The sequence below is a fragment of the Sminthopsis crassicaudata genome, chromosome 1, assembly GCF_048593235.1.
Source record: "Sminthopsis crassicaudata isolate SCR6 chromosome 1, ASM4859323v1, whole genome shotgun sequence".
Lineage (NCBI taxonomy): Eukaryota > Metazoa > Chordata > Mammalia > Dasyuromorphia > Dasyuridae > Sminthopsis > Sminthopsis crassicaudata.
In genome coordinates this window covers 338,291,479-338,319,139 of record NC_133617.1, presented here as the reverse complement: position 1 = coordinate 338,319,139, position 27,661 = coordinate 338,291,479, and the positions used below count along the sequence as shown (strand labels likewise).

The window sequence follows — 27,661 nt, the reverse complement described above, 5'->3', positions numbered from 1 at the left end:
TGAATTCTTCAATAAACTTGATCTAGTCATAACTGAGGTGAACTTTTCCTATAAGTGATAATTGCAGGATCTTTTGGGATATCTCTTTCCTCTCTGACTCACCATATCACAATGGTATTCCATTCTGTCATGGAGCCTTGTGTTCTGAAAGGTGATGTTGCTCTGAAATATCCCTGTTAACTCATCTTTAATCCCTATGAATCTCTCTTTGCCCTAAAGACCAGATGTCCTAGATATTGCAGTGCCCATAATTATATTGTCTGAAATTACTCAAATTACTTTATGTGTGTTGTTCTTGCTTCTTACCTAGATTATAAGCATCCTTGAAATTAAATGTTCTGTCCAATACTCTCTCATTTCTTCAGTAACAAATAGCTCAATTTCAGAAACACAGTTGATAATCATCCAATAGTTATTCATTTATCGATTGTGAGAATTTTTTTATTAAATTCCTAGCACAAATCAATTTTCCTGGAGAGAAAGCAATTCATAAAGCTCCATGCTACTGTTATTTGGACTATAAAATGATAATTATTTGACTAATTTTAGGGTGTAGATAAGGGAAAGTAGAATTGTTTTGCTGTCTATAAGATAAACATTTATGATTTATTGGATAATCAACTAACTACTGGTGAAGAACCTCCTTCCACCAATGCAGTTTGGAAATTTTCTTGCAATTTTATAGTCTTAGATTGCTGCCTAGGGTCCAGGAAGTTAAATTATTTTCCTGTCCACACTGCCAATATGAGTTAGAGTTAGGACTCAAACCCAGCTTTTCTGGACTTCAAGATGTCATTGTGTATTACACATTCATTGACAGTGTTCAAAATCCCAGAATATCAAATCAGAACACTAAAATGAAGCATAGGGTTTTAATAGAGTTATATACTGTGCAAATTATTTTACACATATTATTTTATTTAATCCTCACAACAATTCTAGGAGGTAGGTGCTATTTTATCTAATTTGGACAATTGAGAAACCTGAGGCAGGTGGATATTAAATGACTTTCCTAGGATCACACAGTTAAATGCTTGAGATTAGTCAGGACACACTAAGGATTTTAAAGATCCTTGAAATTGAAAAGACATTCATTGTTTTTAAATTTCTCCCCATACAAACTTTCTACCTCAATTTTAACTCACCTTTCTGTCAAAGAGTTTAGGAATGAAGAACAGATGAATGAAGAATGAGAGACTGTATACTGACAGACACATTTTTTTCCTATCATTTCCTAAGCTCTGGACTGCTTTCATGATCTAAAGATGGAGCAGATTATCCAAAATGTGTACTGACCAATAAATGATAGGAAATGATGTAGAAGCAGTCCTATAGACAGTTTGCCTTAGCCTTTTGCAGTTAGGATGTTCAAAGGGAAACAAGCTGAATTTGTTCCATGTTTTTACAGTTTCATCATATTTAAATTCTGCATGTTACATTACTGGTGGTTTCTTTATTGACTTTCTTTAATGTCCTAATTTGTTTTGTTAACAAAAAATTCTTTCCTTTAAAAAAAAAACACAGAAAGACTATAACAAGAAATGTTCAGTCACAGATGCAGAAGTTTTTTTTAAAGAGTAGGATATATAATATATATGCACATATATGTATATGTATATCTATATATACACATATAGATATACATATAGATATGCGTGTGTATAGACATTTCCTTTAAAGACATGCATATTCAAGATTGCTAATGTAATGAAAATTTTAAAAGTTCTTGTATTCTTTAATACATTTAATGAACATAGTGAAAAGCCATTTTTATAAATTGAAGCATTGCTCTAATCCATAGGAGAATTCCCTGTTTACATTGCTCTTTCAACATCTTAACCATTTATAGACCAGATTGACTGATCTTGATAATACTCTACTTTACCTCCTTGAGAGAGGTGACAAATCAGTACTCATTGTGATATGGGTACCTGATTAGAAGAAACTGGAGGGGAAAATTACAATTCTTTTTTCATTAGCCAGTTAGCTTGTTTGCATATTACTGATAAAGTTTAACTTAAGGGAAAATTAGAGTTCAAAGATCTTATATTTCATTCCCATGCTCTTGCCCAGAAGAATATGTTCATTTTTGTTTGTTTCAATTTCCTGTGCCATTAAAAAAAAACTATAGATATTAATAAAAGTTAAAATTAAAATATTCCAAACTGTCAATGGGCTTAAAATATTACAGATGAAATAGAAAATGACAAACTAAATACATTATCACAACAAATAAACAAATTGGATGGTGCAGAAATGTCAAAAGCCATCTAGCCTGATAATCGAAGACAAATAAATTATGTAAAGAGGTGCAGTGTGGCTGAAAGGTTAATTAGTAGATAATACAAGGTTGAATTTTAAGCCTCTCTACCTTACTACCAACCTCATTGTGACCTTTCTCTATGTCTTTTGCCATAAAATATGATGAACAAAACTAGTGTCCTATCTTTTAGAATGAAGTATCATATTATCGTTAAGAGGCTGAGTCAGAATTTAGCAATGAAGATTTATCAAGTCCTCACTGTGTGCAAAATTCTACAAGCATAATGCTAAGAAGGGCATCAGAAACTAGAGAAATGTGGCCAGGCTTTGTCATGAAACTTTTTACAATAACTCCAGAAAGAGAAAGAAACTTCAAGATAAGGTCTCAACTCCTAAAGCTTACAGAATAGTAGAAGACTGTAATATATGTATAAAAACTATGTTAAACATAACATATGATAAATACAGTAGATTGGTAAAAAAACTAAGTCTTTTTGAAGACCTAGAAATGAAAGTTAAAGCACTTTGAAAAATGCATAGAACTGTACGACTAGCAAATTGTGGCAAATCTTTTACTATGTATTTCAAGTGTCTGGAGACAAGTTGCTTCTTCAAAAACAGGCAATGTTTTCATTTCCATCATTTTTCATATTATCAACAGATGAGTGTCACAACTAATCATAATTTGAGTATAGAAAAATCATATCAGAAACAAAATATAAGTCCCAGATAAAGATTGATTGCTACAATTCCAGGAAGACCTTCAAAATTATTAGAGGTGAGCAATAAAGGAGAAAAGGAATTCTTGAAAAATACAAAAATGGTTATCATTCTGACAGTCAGAAAAGTCCTTGGGAGATAGCTTTGAGGAAGTAGACCAAAGGGAAAGAGCTGAGAGATGGATAAGAGGATTACAAAGAAACTGAGAAGGCAGAAAAATAGTCATGGAGGAAGGAGAATGAAGAGCAGAAAAGAAAAAGAGGGGGGTTGTGATGAATGGAATTGAAAGAAAGGAGGGAGAAAGAAAAGTGAAGCTTTAGTTTTCCCAGATATTCCGCATGATCACATATGATTGCACAAATATATTTTGTGCTATTTATACATTTTAATCCATCTCCTGAGGCATTGAAGACATGAATTTTTATTTGTGTATTGTAATACATTTAAAAAATCTTTCTAAATGCTTATTATAGTTCTCAGGCTGATAATAGGCATAGAATAAAATATTTGTTGAACTGAATCTTGGAAAGCTGGTTGATAATTCAAAAAAAATGAAATGAAATGTAAATAAATAAAATAAAAATAAGACTACATTAATTAAAGTTATGTTAGTTGAAATATTTATTAATTATAAATGCTTGAAATATGATGAGATATAGTATAGTACTATCCCAGTTTTCAGGAATAAAACTGCTTTCTTTTTATTCCTCTGTATTATTACAAGGATTGTTTGTGAAGAAGTGAACAGAAGATAAATAAGACAATTAGACAAAGGATTAAAATTGCAACAAATACCTTCCCCTTCCCTCCAATCCTTATTTACCTAGCTGAAACTTTGAGTCTTCACTAGACCTAGCCTTTATTAAAAGTAAAATAAGACTTACTTCTGAATAAACATAAAAATGAATTTATTGATATTAAAATATGTGTATCTATAAAAAAGTAATTTTGAAAAATGCTCTTTTTTGTATACCTCACTTATTACATCCTAGATGTCTGTTTACTCCTAATCTTAGAGTGGAAGGAAAATACCAAGACAACAACAACAAAAATAAATAAATAAAATAAATAAATAAATAACAATAATGAAAAACAAATCCAAAATTATAGGCAACACTATAGTTTAATTCAAAGTGGCAGCCAACTTTTCTTCCTGAGCTCAAATCTGGTCTCAAACATTTACTATCTGTGTGACATTATAATCCTGTATAACTCAGTTTCCTCAAATATAAAATGAAATGGAAAAGGAAATGTCAAAGCACTCTAGTATCTCTGCCAAAAAATAAATAAAATGAGGTCATGAAAAATTAGAGATGATTGAAATAACTGGATAACAACAGGAATATTGGCATAGCAAGGAAAGGATAGGTGTAGCAAAAAGTTTCTATCCTTACCAGAACCATGATGAGTTTTTCACTGTATGGGATAATTGGGTTTGAAATTTGATTGCAGATTCCTTGAAATCCACTCAAATGCTTTTTGTAATTATAGACATAGACCAAGAATAAAATGACTTTGAGACATAATTTATTTTAAATAAATATGGTGTATATGCACCCAAATATATATGTATGTATTATTATTCAGATAGTCCATTAATAAATAAACAAAATAATTATGTTGTAATTTAGATTTTAAATAGCATTTGGGAAGTAAAGAAAATAGTAGGAAATAAAAATTTATAAAGCACTATATGCCAGGTTTTATGGTAATTTTTTTACAAATATTATTTTATTTGATCCTTGCAACAACCCTTTAAGATTAGTGCTATTATTATCTCCATTTTATAGTTGAGACAGTTAAGTCAAATAGAGGTTTAGGGTCTTTCCCATGATCGTACAAATAGCAAGTATCTGAGACTGAATTTGACTTCAGATCTTTCTGATTTCAGACCCAACATTTTTTTTTCATTGCACCACTTAGTTTCATTAGATTTTATATTTTTAGACAGACATACTGATGGATATATAAATAGAAAGATAGATAAATAGATGGATGATGCATAGCTATAAAGCAGAATAAATGGATCAATAAGAATAAGATTCTGAATGTATAAAGATTGTATAGAACAAAAATCAATCAATCTATAATAGTTATTAAAAATCTTCTATGTACCAGCATTCTGCTAGTTTTGGGAATGTGAAAATCAATAAAGAAACAATCTGTGCCATTAAGAAGCTTATAATGTATTAGGAAGAAATAAACCCCATTTAGTACATATAAATATTTGCACATGTAGCTCATCATCTGAAACTAATCTCCCTACTCCTACTTATACAGGCAGGCTGAGCATGTCTGCTGCATCTCCATCCCAGAGTCCTAGGGGATAAACCTAAAATGTTTAGGACTTATTTGTCTAAAGTTTTATAATTTAGGACCTTCTATTAGTGTTCTTCCCTCCATGATTAATGATTGATATCAGTCACGCAAATTTATGAGTTTTTAATAAGAAGTATTACTTAAGATATTATAGTTAGAACAGTTAATACTACTTCTACTTACAAGTTCATGACACAATCTCCCATATAATATATTAGATATAAATATATAGACATATCTATATATCTTTATATAATAATCTTTTAGGAAACTGAGGCAGGGAGAGGCTATAATCCTCAGAGTTATAGAAATTATAGATCTCAGAGTTACAGATTAAAAATAATAGGACTAAAGAAATAATGAATTATTTTTGTATGTGTGTATACTTGTCCAGATATTACATTAAGATGTATATATTATCATAATGTATGCATTACATAATCCAGTAAGAGAGAGAGAGAGAGAGAGAGAGAGAGAGAGAGAGAGAGAGAGAAGGAGAGAGATAGAGAAGAAGGAGAGAGAGGCAGAAATAGAGAGTCTTGTGAACTGGTTTTAACATTTAAGAAATAAATATGTGGAAATGTGGTGATACAACCCTGGTTTCCAGAATTTTTTCTGGTTTTCATGGGATACTTACAAAGTTCCCTTCAGGTATCATATAGCTTTCTCCTAAACTACTTGTAGAGCCTTTAATGTGTTTTTCTCATAATATTCAGTCTTCTCTTCCAATGATCACCACTAACTGCTACTATTTTTAAGATGCAACTTTTAGGATGCAAATGAAAAATTCAAAGTCTTTTGGTCTTCCAAAGTTCACACAAGATCTCTCCTTTTCAAGAGGGAGATTATACTAAAGCTGAGATACTTCCCCTGCTCTCTTCCAACACACAACACACACACACACACACACACACACACACACACACACATTTCTGTACAGGTCTGATATTTTATAGAAGAAGTATATGGTATGATCAAATATCGTAAAAAAAAAAAAATAAGGATTTAATCCCAAAAGATTTTCTACTCTAATTAATTGTAGTACTTACAGAGTGAGAAACTAATTTATTCTTTTGAGATATTTTTCTATCTGGTAAAATATCACGGGAAAATAGGATAGAGTGATTGATTCAAATAACCCCAGCCTTTAATAAGATTAATTTAAAAAAAATAAAAGATATCACAGGACAGCATGGAGAAAAGAGGAAATACTATGACAAGTGCATGAGAAAAGGCTCATGGGATTGTACTAAAACTAATCTTTGGACTTAGTTAGGGATTCAAAGAAATAAAGCTCTGAAATGAGACAAAATTCCAAGTATAAAGAACAGGCTGTCTAATGTTATAAAGAACAGAAAAGAAGTCAGTTTTGGTGGGAAAAGAGAGTGTATAAAGGATAGTAATGTATAAGTTTCTCTAAGTACAAATTTCAGGACTTAAAAAGTTGAAAATGAGACTGTATTTGAATCTAGATGCTTTACTATTTGTATCTTTGTAACCTAGCACCTAGCGCATAATAAGCACTTAACTGCATGCTGATTGATTGCCTATTAAAAATGATTAAATTGTGTAATCTTATATATTTAATTAGTCTTCTATGGTTTAAATACGTATATGTGCTTTAAAAAAGAGATTTGGCAGATTCTAATTGTGGTCTGCAAAGCCTATCACTATACTATAGAAAGGTGTGAGAGGAAATTTGTATCTTAATATTTGCTTGAAAATCATTGAAACAACCTACATTTAAATTTTTGAATTAGACAACTTTAAAAAGAGGTTTTCCCCTTTCTTTTAAAATTTTGAATTAGAAAACTTTAAAGAGAATTCAACTGAAGTCACAGACTATTGGGGTTTTATTTTGATAGAACAAGCTGTTAAATGTTTGTGGCCCACTTTTGAATTGTCACAAAGAGACTAAAGGCAAATTACCATTCCAGCACACATACACACAAAGAACGTGAAGAACTGGGGACCAAAGAAATACATGAAAGCACACTGGCCCCTTACAATTTTGGAGAGCAACCTTTACTTCATATCAAGCCATTCATTAAAATATCTTAACCTGAAAAAATAATTTTGTATAGCACTGCTGTTCTCTCTGTTCAATACCATCTAAATGAAGGCTCATATTATTTTCAAGGAAATGCAAGAATGAATATGGTTAAGGATGGAGAGGCAGGTAAAAAGGATAGCTTTATAGAAAAAAAAATCACAAAGAATGACTTACCATCTAAAATAAAAGTGCTATCATACAATAAGTTAAAATGGTGAGCTTTTAATTAGCCTAACAATTAGGTGGGATACCATTAGCAGAAAAGCATTTGGAAAGGAAACAAATTCTGAATTGAAAAGAACTCTTCAGATAGACTGATGCATTAGAGGTACCATGCTAGCAATTTCATTGTTTTTGGTACTTTTTAGTACATTTATTTAAGAGTTCGATGTTTTCAAAGACTAGCTCTTCTATCCTTCTATGGAATATGAGGAGGTAATGTGATTTATCCTGAATTGAAAAGATTTTAAAAATTGTTTTTAGTGTCTGTCAACTTTAAGATTATCTACTTTTTTTGCCAAATATTTTAATGTTGAACATCGTAATTAAAGATTATTTGGGAGAAAACCATTTTTTAAAAGTATGCTTCTGTGTCACCATGGATTTGTGCCTTATCCTGTACATTTTGAACTGTAAGGTGGAAGACATTTGGAATCTTGCCTTCCCATGTTTAAGGAAATGTCCTCAGTTAATCCATCTTAACTTTAAGAAGACATTTAATTGAAGTGCTTGAGTCTAGGAAGGAAAAACAGGGAGAGACAGAGACAAAGACAGAGTCAGAGACAGAGACATAGACAGAGACAGAGAAAGAGACAGAGTCCAGATAGAATATTTTGAACTCCTTAATGAATATCCAACCTTTTCTTTGTGATATTTTTTAAACTTCTGTTTCATTGAAGAGCCCACATTAGAACTCTTGCACAATTATAGTTCAAAAGAAAAAATGTCTAGGTTAAAGATTGCTCCTCTTTCTTGGGGAATTCTTGACCCTTCAGTGCACCATCCCTTCAGAATAATAAGGCTGACAAAGAGATGATCATACAAAATCATGGAGTCTTAGGACTAAAAGAGATTTTAAGAGTTATATAGTTGAAAACAAATCTGATAAAGAATTGGGATAGAGTTTATCCTCTATATTATATCTGACAAATGGGTAACCGGTCTTTGTTTTAAGACATTCAGTGAATAGGCAGCAACAAAATGATACAGTTGAAAAAGTTCATGTTCTAGAAGTAGAGGCCCTGGGTTCAAGTCCCAACTCTACCACTCTTTATATGTTTGACCTTAGGCAAGTCATTTTACCTCTATGGACTTCAATTTCCTCCATTTGTAAAATGAAAGAGTTGGCCTTGTTGGCTTCTAAGATCACTTCCACCTTTAGATCTAGGATTCAATGAACCTCCCAAGACATCTTATAAGTTTCAAGTAGCTTCAGTTTTTTAAGTTTTGTTTTTTTTTTCCTTCAGCTGAATATACTTTTTCAGCAACTTTCATTTTATATTATCTCAAAACTAGAAGGAATCTTAGCAGTTATCATGTTCTTTTACAAATGATGTTACTGAAGCCAGAGATGTGGACTTTTTTGCAAGATCCAATAAGTATGTGTGTGTATACATGTACATACATATATTTAAATTAGGAATTTAATAATGCTATGGATAGGGAGATTAATGATACCATATATTATAATGTGATATAATAAACATGTATTAAATACCTTGAGAGTTACCAAATTTTTGCTAAAAATAGTCTCTGCCATCAGGAGTTATGGTCCATTATCAGAATAAAATATGAAGCTATAAGATAGAATATTAATTAATTACAACAGCTGACATTGTATATATATGTATATATGCATACACACACACATATATATATATATATATACATATATATATATAATTTTAAGATTTGCAAAGTGCTTTATATACATTATCTCATTTGATTATCATAACTGCTCTTTGATTATTATTGCCCTCATTTCACAGATGAGAAATTACAGAATAGAGTGATTAGGTGAATTGCCCAGCATCATACAACTTGTCTGAGATTAGATAAGATTTGAACACAGGTCTTCATCACTCCAAATGCAACATTCTGTCTACCAAATCATCTATCTGCTTACACAATAAGTATATTATGTGGTTTAAAAATATCAACAAAAACATCTGCAAATCAAGTTTCTTACTTATTCAGGAACAGAAAGTGATTCTAGAAAGCAACTTTTGGTAAAGACCTTTTACACGTTTTAGAGGATAGTAGGATTTTAACATAAGAAGAAAAGGATATTTTGGGAATAAAGTGGACAGATTTATTTTTTGGAGCACTCAGTGTGCAGAAGAGATTAATCTGGGGTTTATTATAGGCTTTAATGGTCAAGTAGAGGTATTTGAATGGCAATTGGAAGTCAATAAGAAACATCTGAAAAAAATTTTAGCAAAGCATATAACATTACCAGATCTATGTAGGAAAAGGAATGCCCAGAAGTGATAAAGGTTATGAATTGGACAATGGTGAGAGCAAGGACAGAACCTTGGGAAACTTCTACATTAAGTAATTATAAAAGATTAAGAAATCAATGAAGATAATAATGAACTGGTGAGGTGGGGGGCTAGGGAAAGGAATAGAACCCAGTGAGTACTATAAAATGAGGTTTGGATATGAAATCAAAGAATCTGGGTCAAAACCAGCATTATTTTTACTATGTTCTGGGGGCACAACTTTTCTTTTCTAGAACTTAGTTTTCTATAAATGATGATATTAAAATAGATGACCATTGAGGTGATTCATACATGTTAGTTCTATTATCTTAAAATATAGAAAAATATCTACATTCATTTAACAAATATTAAGTCCAATGCATTGTGCTATATAAGTAGCACAATAGACTTCAAAAATATGAAATGAAGATGATACTGATGAATGATCATACAGAGTGAGAAGTATTCTAAATTTAAGCCTTAAAGATTTTCTTCCTAAAACAAATTTTCTGATATTATTGAAATTAATGGTACAATATTTATAAAAACAATAAAATATGTTGCCTAATCCATCTATAATGTCATAATTCTAATTCAACAATATGATATTCTCAATATTTTAAGTCTTATTGATTAAATGAAAGGGAAGTAAAAAGACATTTTACTTTCTCAATTAAGTATAAAAGTGAAACTATGCTACTTTCTATAGAACGAGAATAGAAAAATGGCAGGTGGGAATAGAGCCATAAAATAAAAACAGAAGAATAGACTACTGGAATTCATCTTGCTTTGCTGCATTCCCCTTCAACTTTTGGTACCCAGAATAGGTCATTAATTATTTTGCAAAAATATGCCCATTATGTACCAGGCTATGTACTAAATGCTTTACAAATATAATTTCAATGCTTGTAGATTCTATTATGATCTTCATTTTTCTGTTGAGAAAAGCAGAGAGATATTAAGTGACTTTTTTCAAGATTATACCGCTGGTAAGTGTCTGAGGCTAAAATTGAAACTGCATTTTCCAGACATCTGGCCCAGTGGCCTATCTATTGGGGTACCCAGTAGCCTACACAAGGTTCTAAGTATAGATGAACCAAAAATTTGTTTAAAAAAAATTAGCTATCTACAAAATTGGGGGGGGGGCGGAATGCAATTGTATTTAAGATTTTTATTGTTGTTGGTTGTTATTGTTGTTGTTATTTTCTGAGTATGAAAGCTTGATTGCATCATCCCACTATGCAAATCCTTCTTTGGCTTCCTATCACTGACCAATTGAAATCCACTCTATATATTGCCAATTCAGAGACCTTTACCATTTTGCTATAGTCCAATTTTTTTTCTAGCAAAATTATGCTTCTTATTTTGTATTTCTCCCAAACAATTATTTCATGCTATAGGCAAAACTTCTTTTCAAACTCTAAATTTTGCTTATAGTTTTATATTTTTACTACATTTAGTTGGCAAGAAAAGAAATCAGAAAGTAAGTGTAACTGGAAAAAAAATACAGTAAAATTTTGCAAATAATTATTTACCTATCCTGGGTTCTGAAAGTTGAAGGGGAAAGTAGCAAAGCAAGATGAATTCCAGTAGTCTATTCTTCTGTTTTTATGTTTTTTTTTTTTTTTATGGCTCTATTCCAACTATCATATTCCTATTCCCTTTTTCAACTTGATCACTTTTATAAAGAGTAACAGAGTTTACTTTTAGACTTAGTTGAGAAAGTATATATATTTTTAAAGTAGTGATTATCTATATGTATGAATATTTTTCTTTACTGTAAATCCAATTCTGTTCTCCTAGATTGGATTAGGTAGATTTTATTTTTCAGAATTTTATGCTTCTTTGTATTACAAAATTACTTTCTTGATTTATTATGCATTGTATACATAAGGATATATTTGTTGTTACACTTGTAAAATAATTCATATTATACTATTTATGTATAAGGTCATGTTTCTATTTCATATTAAACTTAGTTCTCAAATGTTTAAACCAGCTAACTCTTGAAATAATGGTTTTATTCTGATATTCTTTGACATTGGTTATTGATCATTGGATTTTAACAACATAAATCATTTTTTAATCCAAGTGATTAAACACTTTTTTCCCTTTCTCTTCTCAGGAAGCTAAAGAACATGTGGCATTTTTTAATAACAGTTCCAACTGCCCTTGCTATTTTCTTCGCAATATTTATTCTCGTCTGCATTGAATCTGTATTTAAGAAGCTGCTCCGCGTTTTCTCCTTGGTAATATGGGTATGCCTCGTTGCCATGGGATATTTATTCATGTGTTTTGAGGGCTCCATTTTTCCTTGGGACCAGGTAAGATTTCAAAAAAAGTTTTTTTTTTTTTTTATTTCTTTTTCCCATGATTTGATTATAATGTCTGCAATCTATTCTAAAATAAATAATTTTGTAAGTGAATTAGTTACTGTAAGTAGATATCTTAAAATTAAGGAAGTTGATGGATAACATATTTTAACAAGATACTCTCCTGTCAATATATTCAAAACAGAAATAAAAGCAACAACAATGACAATTTAGTCACCACTACTTAAATCTAAGCCTTAGAAACTGAAAACATTTAACAGAGATTTATGACATCAACTTTCCTTTATATAGAAAAGATTTTTGAGGAACTCTTATCAGGGAGAGAAAGATGTTGGAAGAATTTCGTAAACAAAAGGCTATTTTTGAGCAAAAAGCAGTTAGTGGATTTTAGCTGGAAGTTGTGATGCATAAGTATGGTTCCTGCAACTGTGAAGGCTGAAGATGGTGGATCATTTAAATATGGTAGTTCTGAGCTTCAGAACTAAAGTCAATCAAATCTAGTACCAGTATGATGAGCCCCTGGAAGTCAGAGAGAAGTAAACCAGGCTGCTGAAGTGAAAGCAAATTGTTTTATGTTGATAATAGAGTACATAAAAGCCTTCTTTTTGATCAGCAGCAGAGTCAGATTATGAATGGCTGATGTGCTTTCAGACAGGAGGAGATAAGGAGATGCAAATAAATAAAACAGAATGGAACACACAATATGAAATATAACCACATATTGACAGTTTTTTCCAAGACGACTATAGATATAATGAAAATGTTTTAGTTCATTAATTGACACACTGTATAGATAGAAAGAATGAAAAGATTGACAGTCACTCAGTTACTTATATGAAGATTTTAGAAAATATTAATCATCAAGACTCAGTCATTAACCAGGAAGAAAGCAAAAGAGCAGAAGCAAAAATGCGTCTTTTATGAATATAAATGATTTACTTAAGGTGTTCTTTGGGGAATTCCAACTTTTAGGCACTCTATAGATTAGTATGCTCCTAAAATCATAGGATAGAAGCCCCTATCAATATGCTTACTTACTGGTAAATCAGAAGACATACATTTTAAAATGCATTTATCAAATAGAAAAGACAGGAAAATGACAAGAAAGCATCTTCCCATATACATATCTACACAGAGATTACCACACTACTGATAGGAGAAAATACAAATGACCAGAAAACATTGATACCTCATACTATTTAGAGTTCATATGATCAGGGAATATGCTTAAAAGACCACATGAAACTAGTTCACACCTCTGATATTGCAGAGCTACCATTGTTCTCTAGTGATACCATTGTCCTGCTTTCTGCTACTTTGTTTCAGTGCCATAGAACATAATTGTTTTCTGCTGGATGTTGTATCTAATTCCATTATTTCTACTGGGTAACTGTTAATCTATAATTGCTAAACTTTTATTTGTTGTCTTATGCTGGACTTTAGCTCTTTAATCTCTTCAGGGTCCTCTCTTGAGTTTTGCTGCCATCTACTGAGGCACAAGACCTTACACACTTCTTTGGCAAAGGCCAGCTAATTCTCTTTTAACATGTAGTACTCAAACACAATACAACCTCGTCAAAAATTCAGTCAAAGGTAGTAGAAGATGCCAAACTAATATTGATTTTTAAATATTAGCTCAAGAAATGAAGTTTCCCTCCCTCACAACATTCTGTCTGATTGATACGAAGACAAAGCCAGAGGAAAGAACAGAAGTCTAGATAGAATAGGCAGTCTGTATATTTGTTGTATATCTCATTCTGTTGGGGTACCAAAATGTTAGGGTATTGGGGGATATGTAATGTCATCTCTGAAATAATTCATGCCCAAACCAACTTCAAAACAAGCAAAGGGCATTTGCTGGCATCCTGTACTCTGAGGGACTCTTCCTTAAGGAAAAAGGGCCACCCAGCAGAATAAAGTGAAAAATAAAGGTAAAACAGAGCAGGAGAAATGGGTAAAGCAGGAAAATTACTCTGATATGTTTGTACAATCTCAGATAAAATGGGCATGGTAATAATTCTTGTGATTAGATATATCTCACATAGGATATGCTTGGGAAAAGTAAAAGTAATATTTTTTTTTTCCTAGTGAGCAGGATATTGGTACTGAAAAATGGTGAAAAAAAATTTAAGTCAGGTTAATGGGGTTGGAGCAGCAGCTAAAATTCTATCAATTCAAATATTTTCCAATAATAAAATTGCTGTATTTTTCTGCTACATTCTGGTTAGCACAAACCTTACTATTCCTACAACTGAAAATCTGAGAATTATGGGAAGAATTGATTCAAATGTTGTTGAGTAAGGTGATAAAAGCCATGGGAATAATATGCACAGTGAATCACAATAGCTTGAAGAAACATTTAAAGGCAGCAAAACTGAGATCAACTACAATGAACAATGAACATTCAGCTGGTGTTAAAGCACAGATTGATAATGAAGCATTTGTCCTTTCTTGGTAGAGAAGTGAAGGGTTATAAATGTAGAATGCAACACCTGTTTTCCGAAGCAATTATTTTGTCAGGTAGTTTTACTTACACATCTTCATTTAATCCCAGAGGGCATTTACTGGGAATTGAGGGTGCATATCAGAGATTAATTGATGTAAAAATAAAAAAAAAATTATAGAGGTCCAAAATTTTTAAAAGAAGGTATTTCTCATTAAGTCTATATTAATTATTATTATTTATTAATTAAAAGGAAGAAAAGAGTACCTCCCCTCTAACTAATACATTTTCAGCCTAAAAGATAGAGAATGCGGACAATCATGCTTCGTAGAAGACAGAGGAGAAAGCATTTATTAAATTCCTTCTACATGCCAAACACTGGGCTAAAAGATTTAAAAAATACATTTCATTCTTACAACTCTGATAAATAGGTGATAGTATTATCTTCATTTTACAGTTAACTAAGACAATCTGAGGTTAAGTACTAGGATATATCTAAGACTGAATAGCTTTCCCCAAATACTTTTTAAAAGATTACAATATGTAAAATCTTTTTTTCCCTTAAAATCTTCAATAAAAGGCCAAATATTCATTTTTAAGAGATTATGAACCAGATTTCTCTTCAGGTAGTGGGTGAATTAGATGCTTTGTAAGCTCCCTTCCAGCTTCAAGAATCAGTATTTCTGTTAATACTTCATTACCTGAAGGAGATGAACAAATGATGAGAACTTTCAAAAACAAAAGAGCAACTAATGACAGTCAAATTTCCTTCTATAATTTTTGATGATAGCCTGTTATACTATTTGGGGAAATTTTAAAAGTTATAAAATAAAATCCTATTTGTTGATAATAGTATTAATATGATCATTATTAATCTACCACCAGTGCCTCATTTCCTAAAATATTGCTAAGATATCTGGCTGTATAGAATTTATACAGAATCAGAATGAATCATAATTAAACTTATTTTATGAAAAATATTTCACTAAAAAAGAAGTTGATAACCTATTGTTTTTCAAACAATCGTTTAGATAAACTTCATTCATGAAAAAGCAGTTTTAAAAGTTAGACCAACAACAAATTAACAATGAGTAGCAGAGTGGATGGGCTATTTGCTAAGTATTAAGACCTAAGTTCAGGTGCCACTTCTAAAGCTTGTTACCCACAGGAGTCTCAACAAATAATTTATTCTGTGTCCCTTGGGCCACCAACTAGGACTTTTGTATTGAAATAGGAGAGGGGTTATAATCTGCATCTATGGAAGATGTTCCCTATGTGGATAAAGATACAGATCTTTTACATTTTCAAGTGACAAATAAAAGCTGATAGATTTTATTGCCTTATTCCTTGACGTTTATTCAGGCATGAGATATTTTCAGAGAATTATTTTCTTTAGAAACAAGCTTCAAGTGAATTTAGGCATCTTCAAGTATCTAAATGCTTACTTCAACTTTTTAAAAATAGAAAATGCTCCTTAAATACTTTACTCCCCTTCCTGTCTTCAAAAATAGAAGATAGCAAATATAATTTCATGCTGTTTGATATCAGCATCATCATAACTACCTATTTTATATTGTATGTAAAATTATAGACCTCAGAAAGAGAATTCGAGAAAAAAATACAAGCCACTGTAACAGAGACTCTTGGGAAGCTGTTCCTGGTATAGAGATGTTTTTTTTTTTTTTTTTTTTTTTTGTTGTTGTTGTTGTTGTTCTTTTTATTTTGGCTCTATTCTGGAAAAGTTGAAGCTTCTGGATACATTGCCATTACTACTTTTACCTAATCCATTACTATTAAAGTTTTATTTTATTCTTTTCATTCCATAAGTTGCAATATTCTAAAGATGCAACCCAAACCTATAGCCTACCCATAGACAACATAATGAGAATGAAAGAATATTGATAAGTCAAGTCAAAAAGCATTTATTTAGGCCAGGCACTTTGCTAGGTATTAAATATAGCAAACAAACAAAAACCCTCTGGAATCAGAGAGTTGGGTTCAGAACTCATCTATTATATTAATCGTGTAACTGGGTAGTACACTTAAGTTATCTGGACTTACACTTTCCTCCTCTGTTAAAAAAAAAAAAAAAAAAAAAAAAAAAAAAAAGCAGGTCTGGATACTTGTTTATGGTTCTTCCTATCCCCAACTCCAATCTTGCATTGTTGTTTTATTTATTTTTTTTGGAAGTAAATAGCTTTTTTATTGATTATTGGTATCACATATATTACTTTGGCAATTAAGAATCTCCAGGCAGATTCTGACATACCTTTCAGGAATATTTAATATGCCCATTGAATATAAACTATATTAAAAGTATTAAAGTATCAGCTGTTACCCGATCTTGCCCTGAACTTTCCCATCTCATCTTTCTCTTCCTTCTAAGACCCCTTTCAGATGCTCTATCTTCTAAAGTTCTTTGTAAAAAAGATCTGTTTTTCATTAAATGATCCTAGAGCACAATTTTCTCTAGAGAAGATAGATACACCTTCATTTGTTCTATCTGTCTGAACTTCCATAGTACTACATGAATTTATTGAGGACAAGAACAGTGTCAATTTGCATTGTTCCAACCATCAAACATTTGATTGAATTAACTATGATAACAGCAGCAGCAAAAACAACAATAGATTTTATATGCACTTTATAGTTTTATACTCATCTCTCTTGAGCCTAATAATAATAAATACTACAATCATTATTCCCCTTATATAACAAATTAGAAAGATGAGGTTCGAGGAATTTACATTACTTTGCCCTGGTCATAAACATAGTTAGTGGGATTATGAATTTAGATCTTATAACTCCATGTTTTACCAACAGGCAATCACAACTTAACAAAACTTACATGAAAACTAGGTTTATTATAAGAGAAATGAGCATACATGTGGAACAAAAGTATTCATAATCCATGTAGAAGTTTGCATTTTTATAACAGCAGGATAAAGGAAGAAGAAGATGCCAGAAATTTCCATCTGAAGGAGCATGAGAGGAAGAAATTAGAAAAAGAACAAAACTTTTCCAAAAAGAGAAAGGCAATGGCAAAAGCTCCATTCTTTTCCCTTTGGAACTACTAAACTTTGAAGATAAGGTGGTTTGCTTATCTTTATGAGTCCCTGCACACAAAACTTTCACATTCGACAACAGATAGATAAATTTTTAATACATGTTGCTTTATTAATCATGTAGGAAAAAGGGAAAAACCAAGGGAGAGATAAAAAGTGAACATAGCATGTGTTGATTGATATTCAGTCTCCTTAGTTCTTTTTCTGGATGCATATGGCATTTCTGTCCAAAGTCTACTGAGAGTGCTTTGGATCACTGAATCACTGGGAAGAACCAAGTCTTTCATAGTTGATTATCACAAATTCTTTCTGTTAATGTGTATAACATATATCGTGGATTTGCTCGTTTCATTTAACTTCAATTTGTGTAAATCTTTCTAGGTCTTTCTAAAATCAGCTTGGTCATCATTTTCATAGGAAATGCACAAGCAGTTCCCAGTTCCTCAGATTAGCAAAGACTGACTGGCACCCATCTTGACTCCAAGGACACACAGAGAATCTAGTTTGGAATACTAACAACAAATTATGTCAGATGGGAGAGACTTCAACCAGGGACCCCTACATGCTCTGGGTCCAGTGTTGTAAAATAAGACAACTCAAAAAAATGAGTTCAGGGGAACTTTTAACATTATAGAATTCTTTGTAAATAGAATAAGGAACCTTCTGAAGATTCCCCATTGGGTGACTATGGCATGTCTTTCCACTTTTACACAGTGTTATTACTCTGTCTTAGCAGGACACCTGTTGGGGTTGGAAGGAGGAATAGGCATAAAACCTCTCTTGTTCTCTAAAGAATACCTTTCTTAACAGTCCTCATTTAATAAGAAGTCCCTAAGCCATAGCGGCAGACACTGTCAGCTATACTAAAGAATTGAAAAACTCTATTGAAAAGGTTTTTCTTTCCTTTTAATCTCCTTGAATTAATCTGTGAAAATATGAAAAGTAAAAAAAAAGGATCAAGCAGAACAAAAATTTTGAAGGAAAAACATTCACTTATTTGAGTAACACTGTTCCTTTCACTAATTAGTTGTTTCTTTGAGAGATTCAAATGACTGTCATGAGCAAAACATACTCCCCAAAAGGATATATTTCTACTTAAGAACAAGTATTTGTCTATTAAAAGTCATTAGTATTTTTTCTAAGTTGTTTTCAATTGATCATTGCATGTAAAGTTATTTAAACTCTGAAACATAAAATTATGAATATAAAAAACCCACAAGTATGACATTTAAACATTTTAAAATAGCAAACTTTTTTTTTTTTGCATCACTTAGTAATAAATCAATAGTCATGAGTATAAAGAGAGTATCAATCCACAAATCTGGTCAAGCAGATTTACCTGAGAGTTGAGAGAATTTTAAGAATTAGTATAAAGGTTTAAGTAAATGATGGTTTGTCACTGGACAGTCAAATTCTATTTCAGGGTCTCCTTTTTGTTACTGTTCTAGGAATATTTACAGGAGAATAATGTGTGTAACCTAATATTGTCTTTTGTACATATTATAATACAAAAATATGTGTGTGTGTGTGTGTGTGTGTATCCATCCATATTCTGATCAAATATTTATCTTGAAGATTGACATTGTTAGGATTCTTATAAGGTGCTAAGTCACTGGGATAGAGACATTAATCGTCTAATTAAGCATGGTTCTTAACAGTTCTCTAGTTCAGTAATGTATTAGAATTCCACAAGATTCACACATTTAAGAGAGCATACTTTTAAGGAGCTCCCACAAGCCCAGGGAGAACCCAGAAGCCCACTCTCAATGGAGACATTGGGAGGACTAGAGGCTGAAACTGGCTGGAAAGATTCAGAGGGAGCTCTTGGAACCAAGGAGAGAGATGGGCCTCTAGTAAAGCTAACCGGGCCCAGGAAAAGATTCAGGACTTTGAAGGACACAATAAAGGATCTGGACTTTAACTCCTGAATACATTTGGGATTATTGAACTGAACTAAAAATAAGGCTGCCTCCAGAAGCTCCCCAATAAATCTGCTCCAAGAGAACAATTATATTTTAGAGAAAAAGAACATTACATGACACAATACAAAGCAGTTACTTTTTGGGTTGTGTAACCTCTCTTTGCTCTAGATTTTGGTACAATGCAAAGAGTTCTAGTTTTGGGGTCAGAAGAAGTAAGGTAAAATCATAGTTTAAATGTTTAGTACCTGTATAATATTGAACAAATCATTTCAAATAACTAAGTCACAGTTTCCTCATTGTAAAATCAGAGCATTGACATGGTGGTATCTGACATCCTTTCCAGCTTTATATCTATGGTCCTGTGATTTGTTTTTATGTGTATATAATGCAATTTGAGCACTAGTTCTGGAGTCAAAAGACTAGGGTACAACACTTCCCTCTGATATTCAATGTGTTACCTTGGAAAAATCATTTAACTTAGCTGGGGTTCAGTCTCCTCTTCTAAGTAATTAAGCTATTGGATTAGTTGGAATATAAGATCCCTTCCATCACACTTAATGTCCTTTCTCTCTCTCTTCCTTCCTTTCTCTCCCCCCCCTTTTCTCATATATATAATATGAAGATTCATTCCAAATTTTGAAAGAAAAAGGAGGTAGCCTATATAGGTAAAGCCATTGGCCAGTGCAAATATGATCTATAAAGGTATAAAGGAGCATGTAGAAAACTTTTACATTCGACCACAGACAGATAAATTTTTAGTATATGTTGCTTTATTAATCATGTAGGCAAAAGTGAAAAACCAGGGGAGAGCTAAAAAACTGAACATAGCATGTTGATTGACATTCAGTCTCCTTAGTTCTTTTTCTGGATGTATATGGCATTTCTGTCCAAAGTCTACTGAGATTGCTTTGGATCACTGAGTCACTGGGAAGAACCAATTCTTTCATAGCTGATTATCACAGATTCTTTCTGTTAATGTGTATAACATATCCTGGGTTTGCTTGTTTCATTTAACATCAATTTGTGTAAATCTTTCTAGGCCTTTCTAAAATCAGCTTGTTCATCATTTTTATAGGACAATAATATTTCATTGCCTTCATATACCACAACTTGTTCAGCTATTCCCCAATTGATGGGCATCTACTCATTTTTCAATTCTTTGCTGGCACAAAAAGAGCTGCTATAAACATTTTTACACAAGGGGTCCTTTTCCCTCCTTTATGATTTCCTTGGGACACAGACCCAGTAATGGCACTGCTAAGTCAATAGATAAAAATATTTAACAGAGTTTATCTTTGTCATTATTGGATTCAATTACTTGATTAAAATTTTCAGTCTGTCCAAATTTATTTCAGTATTCAATACTTAATAAAGAAAAATACTAAAGATGATTGTAAAAATACATTAATGGTCATTAATCATCATAACATTTATATTTATTATAATATTAATAATTTACTATATAAGGAAAGGAATTCTTCATATTTTCAACTAGGAAGATATAAAATAACTCAACATATGCTTATTTGTATTTTCTTTCCTGTTTTTTTTTTGTTTGTTTGTTTGTTTTTTTTGTTGTTGTTGTTTTTGGTAAGGCACTTGGGGTTAAGTGACTTGCCCTGGGGTCGCACAGCTAGGGAAGTGTTAAGTCTCTGAGATTAGATTTGAACTCAGGTTCTTCTAATTCAAGGGCTGGTGCTCTATCCATTGCCCCACATAGTTTCCCCTGTGTATTTTCTTCCAAAAAAATAGAACATTTGTATGTATTTTTTTTTCTTTTGGGAAGGGAAAAAAGGAAGCCTTCTTCTAGCCTTTGGAAGTACATGGTTTGCTTTTGCTTAGGGAAATTATTCAGAATATCATACAATTATCTATTTACTATATGAAGAGCCAAATGTGCTATCATTAACCAAGAATCCAATCATTTATAACTGAGTAATCACTTTTGTGGTACACGTTTTAAAACAAGAAAACAAAGCAAATGGATGAGGGTTTTTTTTTAATATATTTTGTACACCAAAAATGTTCATTTTGTGTAATATAATATGCAAATGAAACATGTCAAAAATAGGGATGTTTGACTAAAGGTGAATAGGTTAAATGGTCTATATTATATGAGAATTTTAATTGTTAAGTAATTATGTAGTAATTGTTAAGTAAGTAATAAATTTAATTTTCTTTCAAGTGATATTTTTCAATAAGCATAAATTAAGCGCCTACTCTATAATAGACACTGTGCTAGGTGCTGAAAATAAGAGAAAAATTAAACTCCCCCTCTTCCCTCTCTCTCCCGTTCTCTTTCTACCCACCAAGAAGTTTACATTTTTGTCAATTTCCATGACAAACTCAACCTTTATCACAATTTTCTGAATGCCTAAATTGGTCTAGTCTTCTTTATACTTCTTGTAACCTTCCTCTCCATGATGAGCTATAATTTCATTAATAATGTTCATGATCATTAATCATGATCATCATTAATGACTATAAATTGATCTAATATTTTAGCACTTTTTCTTCATTAAACAATGAATGCTGAGATATGTTATTCATATGATATTCAACTAATCCAATAACCAATAACTACAAGGGAAATAAAATAAAAATATGGCACATAGATTTCTCTCTTATCTATCTTAGGTTTTCCCCATATTTTCACAGTGATAAACATCTTCTCCATATTCCAATTAAATGCTTAATGGATGACAAACAAACAAACAAACAAACAAAAAAAAAAAAACACTTCCTTAGTTTGGAGTGAAAGAAAGAGTTGAAAGGCATTGACTTGTGATTATCTTTTTTTTTTTTTTCATTTTTTATTAACTTAAAAAAATCTATATTTATTTTCTCTTTATCAATTCCTCCCTCTTAAGGTCTGGAGGGTTGTGCAAACATTCATAATCAAATAGATATAAGCACAGATGAAAGGAACAGATTTAGAGAAGCCTGAGGAGTGTCTACCATGAATTCTGTAGAATAAAGTAAGAAAAACTGGGAGATAATTAGGTCAGTTTTCTGGTCCAAAAAGATAATCAGTTAACTTAGAAAAGACAACAAATCAATTGATTTATAAAGGATTTGAATGAAAAGCCATGTCCTTAGGCTATCTTTGATAAAACACTTCACTGAAAGTTGTGTGGGGAAAAAATGATATATTTGCAAGCACTTACCACACTGCCTAACATGGTAGGAACTTAATAAATTCTTGTTTCCTTCCTTCCCTTTAAGGCTCTCTAAACTATAACTAGGTCCTTGCATTCTAGTCCTTATTTCATAGTTTCCCTACTTATCTTCCAGAGTAGGACACTCAGCTTTCATCCAGCTGATCCTGACCTTTCTTGTCTAATGGTATTTGCACCCTCCCTCATACCTAGAACATAATCCTTCCTCAGTAGTTTCCTGAACTCTCTAGGATTTTGCAAGAGATGGGTGGGAATATGCTTTCTAGATTTATACATCTGCTATTAACTCATTTTAAAGAACAAAAACCTGACTGTCATCTCAATACTTTAGTATTTGTTGTGAATTATTCCTTATTGTTTAGCAAGTGACTTTTTTGAAACACACATATTTTTAAGATATTCTCCTGTCTGAATGGGATTCAGACTTATTCTAGTAGATTAAGCAATTTGGTAACCAAAGAAAGTTTTAACCACCAGCCAGATTGAAGAAGGAGGGGAAGAAATTTGGAAATTTTGGATACAACACCAAATTCCTAGGAAGGAATAATCCAGAGTTTAAACTATTTCCCATTAAGAGTTGCTAGATAACATATCACCTGTATTTAGTATTTCAAATTTCCTTATCTCAGCAGGTGCTAATATCAACTCCACCTACCTCATAAAATAAGGAGCAAAGTACAGATCTTCAAACCAAATAAAACCATTTTCATGGAAGAATTTTAAATCTTGATTTCTGTATTTAGGGTAACCAAATAATGAAATATTACTTGTTTTTTTCATGACAACTGGTAGAGTAAAGAAAATTATTTTTTCTTAATAATATCTTGCAACTATTATCTTTCCTTTCAGTATCCCTCACCCTCATTATGAACTACTTATATTCCTAAATTGGTTTAATTTTTCATATCTCTTTTGCACCTTCATCTCTCTCTCTCTTGAAAGAGTATAAGTTCCTTGAGAGCAATGACAATTTTTCATTTTTGCTTTGTTATCTATGATGTTATCCATTAGCTCAGTACCTTGTAATCAGAAAGCCTTTTAATAAATGATTGTAGAATTTAATTATGCATTCGTTTCTTTGTATTCCCAAAGCTCCTTAACATACTTGGCATATTATAAGCACTCAATAAATAGTATTTTAATTGTCTGACTGATTGATCATTACTTAAAATACTTGTGGATAACAATTATATGTCTTATTCTTCAGTGTAGCTCCTCCCATGCTGTAGAAGCCTAATAAATGTTGTACTCTTCATCCTTTCTTCATTTGCTGTTGCTTAATATACATTTTACAAGTTCCCACAGGAGTTTCTTTTAAATTTTCTTTTAGCTATTCTTAACATACTTGCTAAGCTTCAAAACATATGAGTAAAAAGAAATGGTGATGTAACCTCCACCACACACTTTCTTTACTTCTGTCATGCATACTTTTCTTTGAATCACTTAGCACTCAGTGTCATCAGGAAAGCCATTTCACATATGTGATATCTATTACAAAGCTAATTGAGCTTCAAATTGGGTTTCTATCATTTGTTCACAATAATACTGCTTATGTTTGTGTGTGATTACTAACATTTCTGTCTAGGAGAAGGAAACTTACCTCCCAGATATAAAAAGAAACAGTCTAAGGCAAATGTCTCATTCAGTATAGTCCAGAAGAAACTTGGTTTACACATATAACTCACTTTCCTAGTAATCATTTTTCCCTACAGAAGAGGGGGTTTTCAGATGGATGGATAAGTAGAAATCATGTAAAAACACTCAATGTCACTCATAGGACCAGAAGGAAGGTCTTTTCTGGTAATGAGAGAGAATACCCTAGTAGTTTTTTTCACTGTGACATCCCCTAGGGCAGATATTTTTCCTTAACCTTCAAATTCTATAGAAAATGCTTGAGGCTTCCCTTAGTCTATAGAGGAAAGGGAAGGTTCTTTACTAAACACTTTTTAAGAATTTTTAGCTGAAATTGGACTAGATAAGCATTCCATTCTGGCTCTTCATTTTACCACCGAATGGGACTTTATTATTATAAGACCCATAACTAATCCATGAAGAATGTTCATTTTCCCAGCTGCATATAGCAACAGTTAAAACAGAACTACTGGGAAATATATAATTATCTATGCTCAATAATGTAGGCTGGAGTCAATTTTATTAAAATCTTAGATCTATGGAACTGTAGTCAATTTCAGTTTGAATTCAAGTTCTCTCACTTGAACTCAGAGTATCACACACTGATAATTCTTGATCAAATAATTCATTCTTTTCTATATATACATGCACACCCATCACATACTTCCCAGGTTCAATGATGTGTATCTCTAAAGGAAAATACCTATGATGAATGAAAAAGGAATTCCTCTTTTGATTTATAGAGATTTTTTGAAGGCAGTTTGCATTTCTCTATTTCATTCTTTTGTTGATAGATTTCCTCCGGATTTTCATTTGGTTGGATTGTATGCAGAGGATGGGAGTTAGAAAATTCAATAGGAATAATTAATAATACAGGGAAAAATTAATTTAGCCTCTTAAAAAAGGGCAATATATCTTTTTTCAATAAAGAGGTATTACCACGACCTCTCTATGTATTGTTTATTGTAATAAATTACAAGTTTAGGCACAAGTTAAATAACTTACTCTTTACCTTCATAGTCTTATATAATCCTCATTGCTGTTTTTTATTCTATAGTTTATGAACTTGATAGTAACATTTATATTATAAAGAACAAATCCTTCCTAAGAAATGTAATCTAATTTTAATATCCATGGAGTTTTTGTTGCATCATATTGACATCATTCTTTGGTGGACAAGAAGATGAAAAATCAGAAAAATTTACAAGAAAAAAAATTCTTGGATCTTATAAATTCTGTTATGTTGGATTTCAGGTTAGTCCTATGTTTTTTTGAATTTTCCATCTAGTCTCAGATATTGCTACAATCACATTCTGTTCCTCCCACTACTCTTCTCTTATAAAACTATCACAAAAGATTTTTTTAAGTGTCGTGGATAAACAACTCTTAAAAAGTGCCAATTATATAATTTGTATATTATCATAGAACTTTTAGCCTTGGTTAACCATCAAGCCTACGACAAAGTTTATTCATTCCTTTACTGACTTCCATTAGAAAGTAAAGAAGATGAGTAGAAAATATTGAAATTCAATTAGAGGATTTTGTGACATCAGTAATTTCTAAAATATAAACTAAAAGAATAGATATATCTTGTTTCTTTATAGTAATTTCTATCTCTATTGAGGTTAAAGTGAATTCATTGAACCTGATGATATAAAAATTGTTATAAAAATCCTTGAGGATCTTTTGTGTTTTCCTTGTGTTTATTGTACTGTTTCTATTTATATCTATAAATGTCCTGGATTATTATAAACTAAATTGGATTTTTCCCTTAAAATGATGGTTTTGCCTCTATTTCTGGCTAGTTTATACAGAAATTTCCTTCTACTTAATGAAAAGACAGGATTATACTTACCTTTGTTGGATAAGTTATTGTGGTTATAACACCAGCTCTTTTGCTCTATGAAATACATCATTCCAATATCTACAGTCCTTTCATGTAGAAGCTGCTAAGTCTTATTCAATCTTTATTATAACTCATAATATTTAAATTATATTTTTTCTTATTTTATATAGCGGGCATAACAGAAAAAAAACCCACTATAGAACAGTACAGTAGTCTTTGTAAATAAGGCCTAGAAACATATGTGAACTAGTTTTTGATAAACTTAAGAACACACATTTAAAGGAGAAAGAATTTTGGACTTAATTTGTTACTTTTTAATCTAATTTTGATAATTAGAGTACAAACATTTTAAAAAGTGATTTATTCTATACAATATCTCCCACCTACCATTTAATGAAAATGAAGAATCCTTCAGTTTTCAATACCTAGTAATAGCCTGGAGCATGAATTTTGGCAGAAAATCTGTGGAGATTGAAATGAATAAAGTGCATGATGATTGCTAGAATAAATATAATCAAAATAGCCCACAACTGTCTTGGAATATCCTGAATCAGAACAAAATATGTTTAGGGATATCAAGCAAAATATTTTGAAGTTGTCAAATGAAGCCTGAAGGGTTTTTGTGGGAGGGGGAAAGGTGTACGTGTGTCATTCAGAGTTAAGGGACTTACCCAGGGTTATATAACTTGTTAATGTCACATATCTGAGACCTGGATTTGAACTCAGGCCCTCAGTGGTGCTGAATCTACTGCACCACTTACCTTCCCATTAGGGATGTTTATGGATGTCTTAGTGACTCCCATTTCTATTTGAGTTTGAAACTACTGTTGTGTGGTCAGAAGAAAAGAAGGCAATAGTCTGGGAGGTTATTTTTTTTCTTATTATCCTTACTTTTGGTCTTCTTTCTAATTCCTCTTTGTGCCCTCCAATGACTAGCCAATCATGAAATAAGTCTGTCCTACTATTGCACTATTATCTTTCCTCTAACTTGACACTCTTATCCTTATTCCATCCTATGTAGAGTGAAGTTGCAAGACTGTATGTATAAGAGTATGAGTGAACATAGCTATTTCCACCAGTTCCAAGTCTCAGTCTTAACTAAACATCCAAAGTTCTTTCGACTTTAATATTTCATGGTAGAGTGTGGAAGACCATTGATAGTCTGGTTATGATGAGTAAGAGGTGTAGTGGGTGTGTGTGGAGTCAATGCCTAACAGAAGAAGGAATGTACTAATAATTATAGATATTAAAAAATTAAATGAGCTTCTGTCATGCTTGATGAGGTTTTCATAACTATGTCTTTGAGGAAACAATGGATAGTCACTTTTCATTGTTAAGTTTTTTCTTTGTTGCTTAGTTATTATAGAAATAAGTAATATCAATAGGTTGTTGAATGACAAGATGAGC

At 31.7% G+C, this 27,661-nt stretch overlaps 1 protein-coding gene across 1 annotated transcript in view; it reads left to right on the top strand.

Moving 5' to 3' along the window:
• ADCY2 (adenylate cyclase 2) overlaps positions 1–27,661 on the top strand; it is a 589,713-nt gene that overhangs the window by 7,209 nt on the left and 554,843 nt on the right. The window contains 2 exon segments of the mRNA XM_074279140.1: positions 11,960–11,980; positions 11,982–12,158. Of these exon segments, the coding sequence (XP_074135241.1) occupies positions 11,960–11,980; positions 11,982–12,158 (198 nt within the window).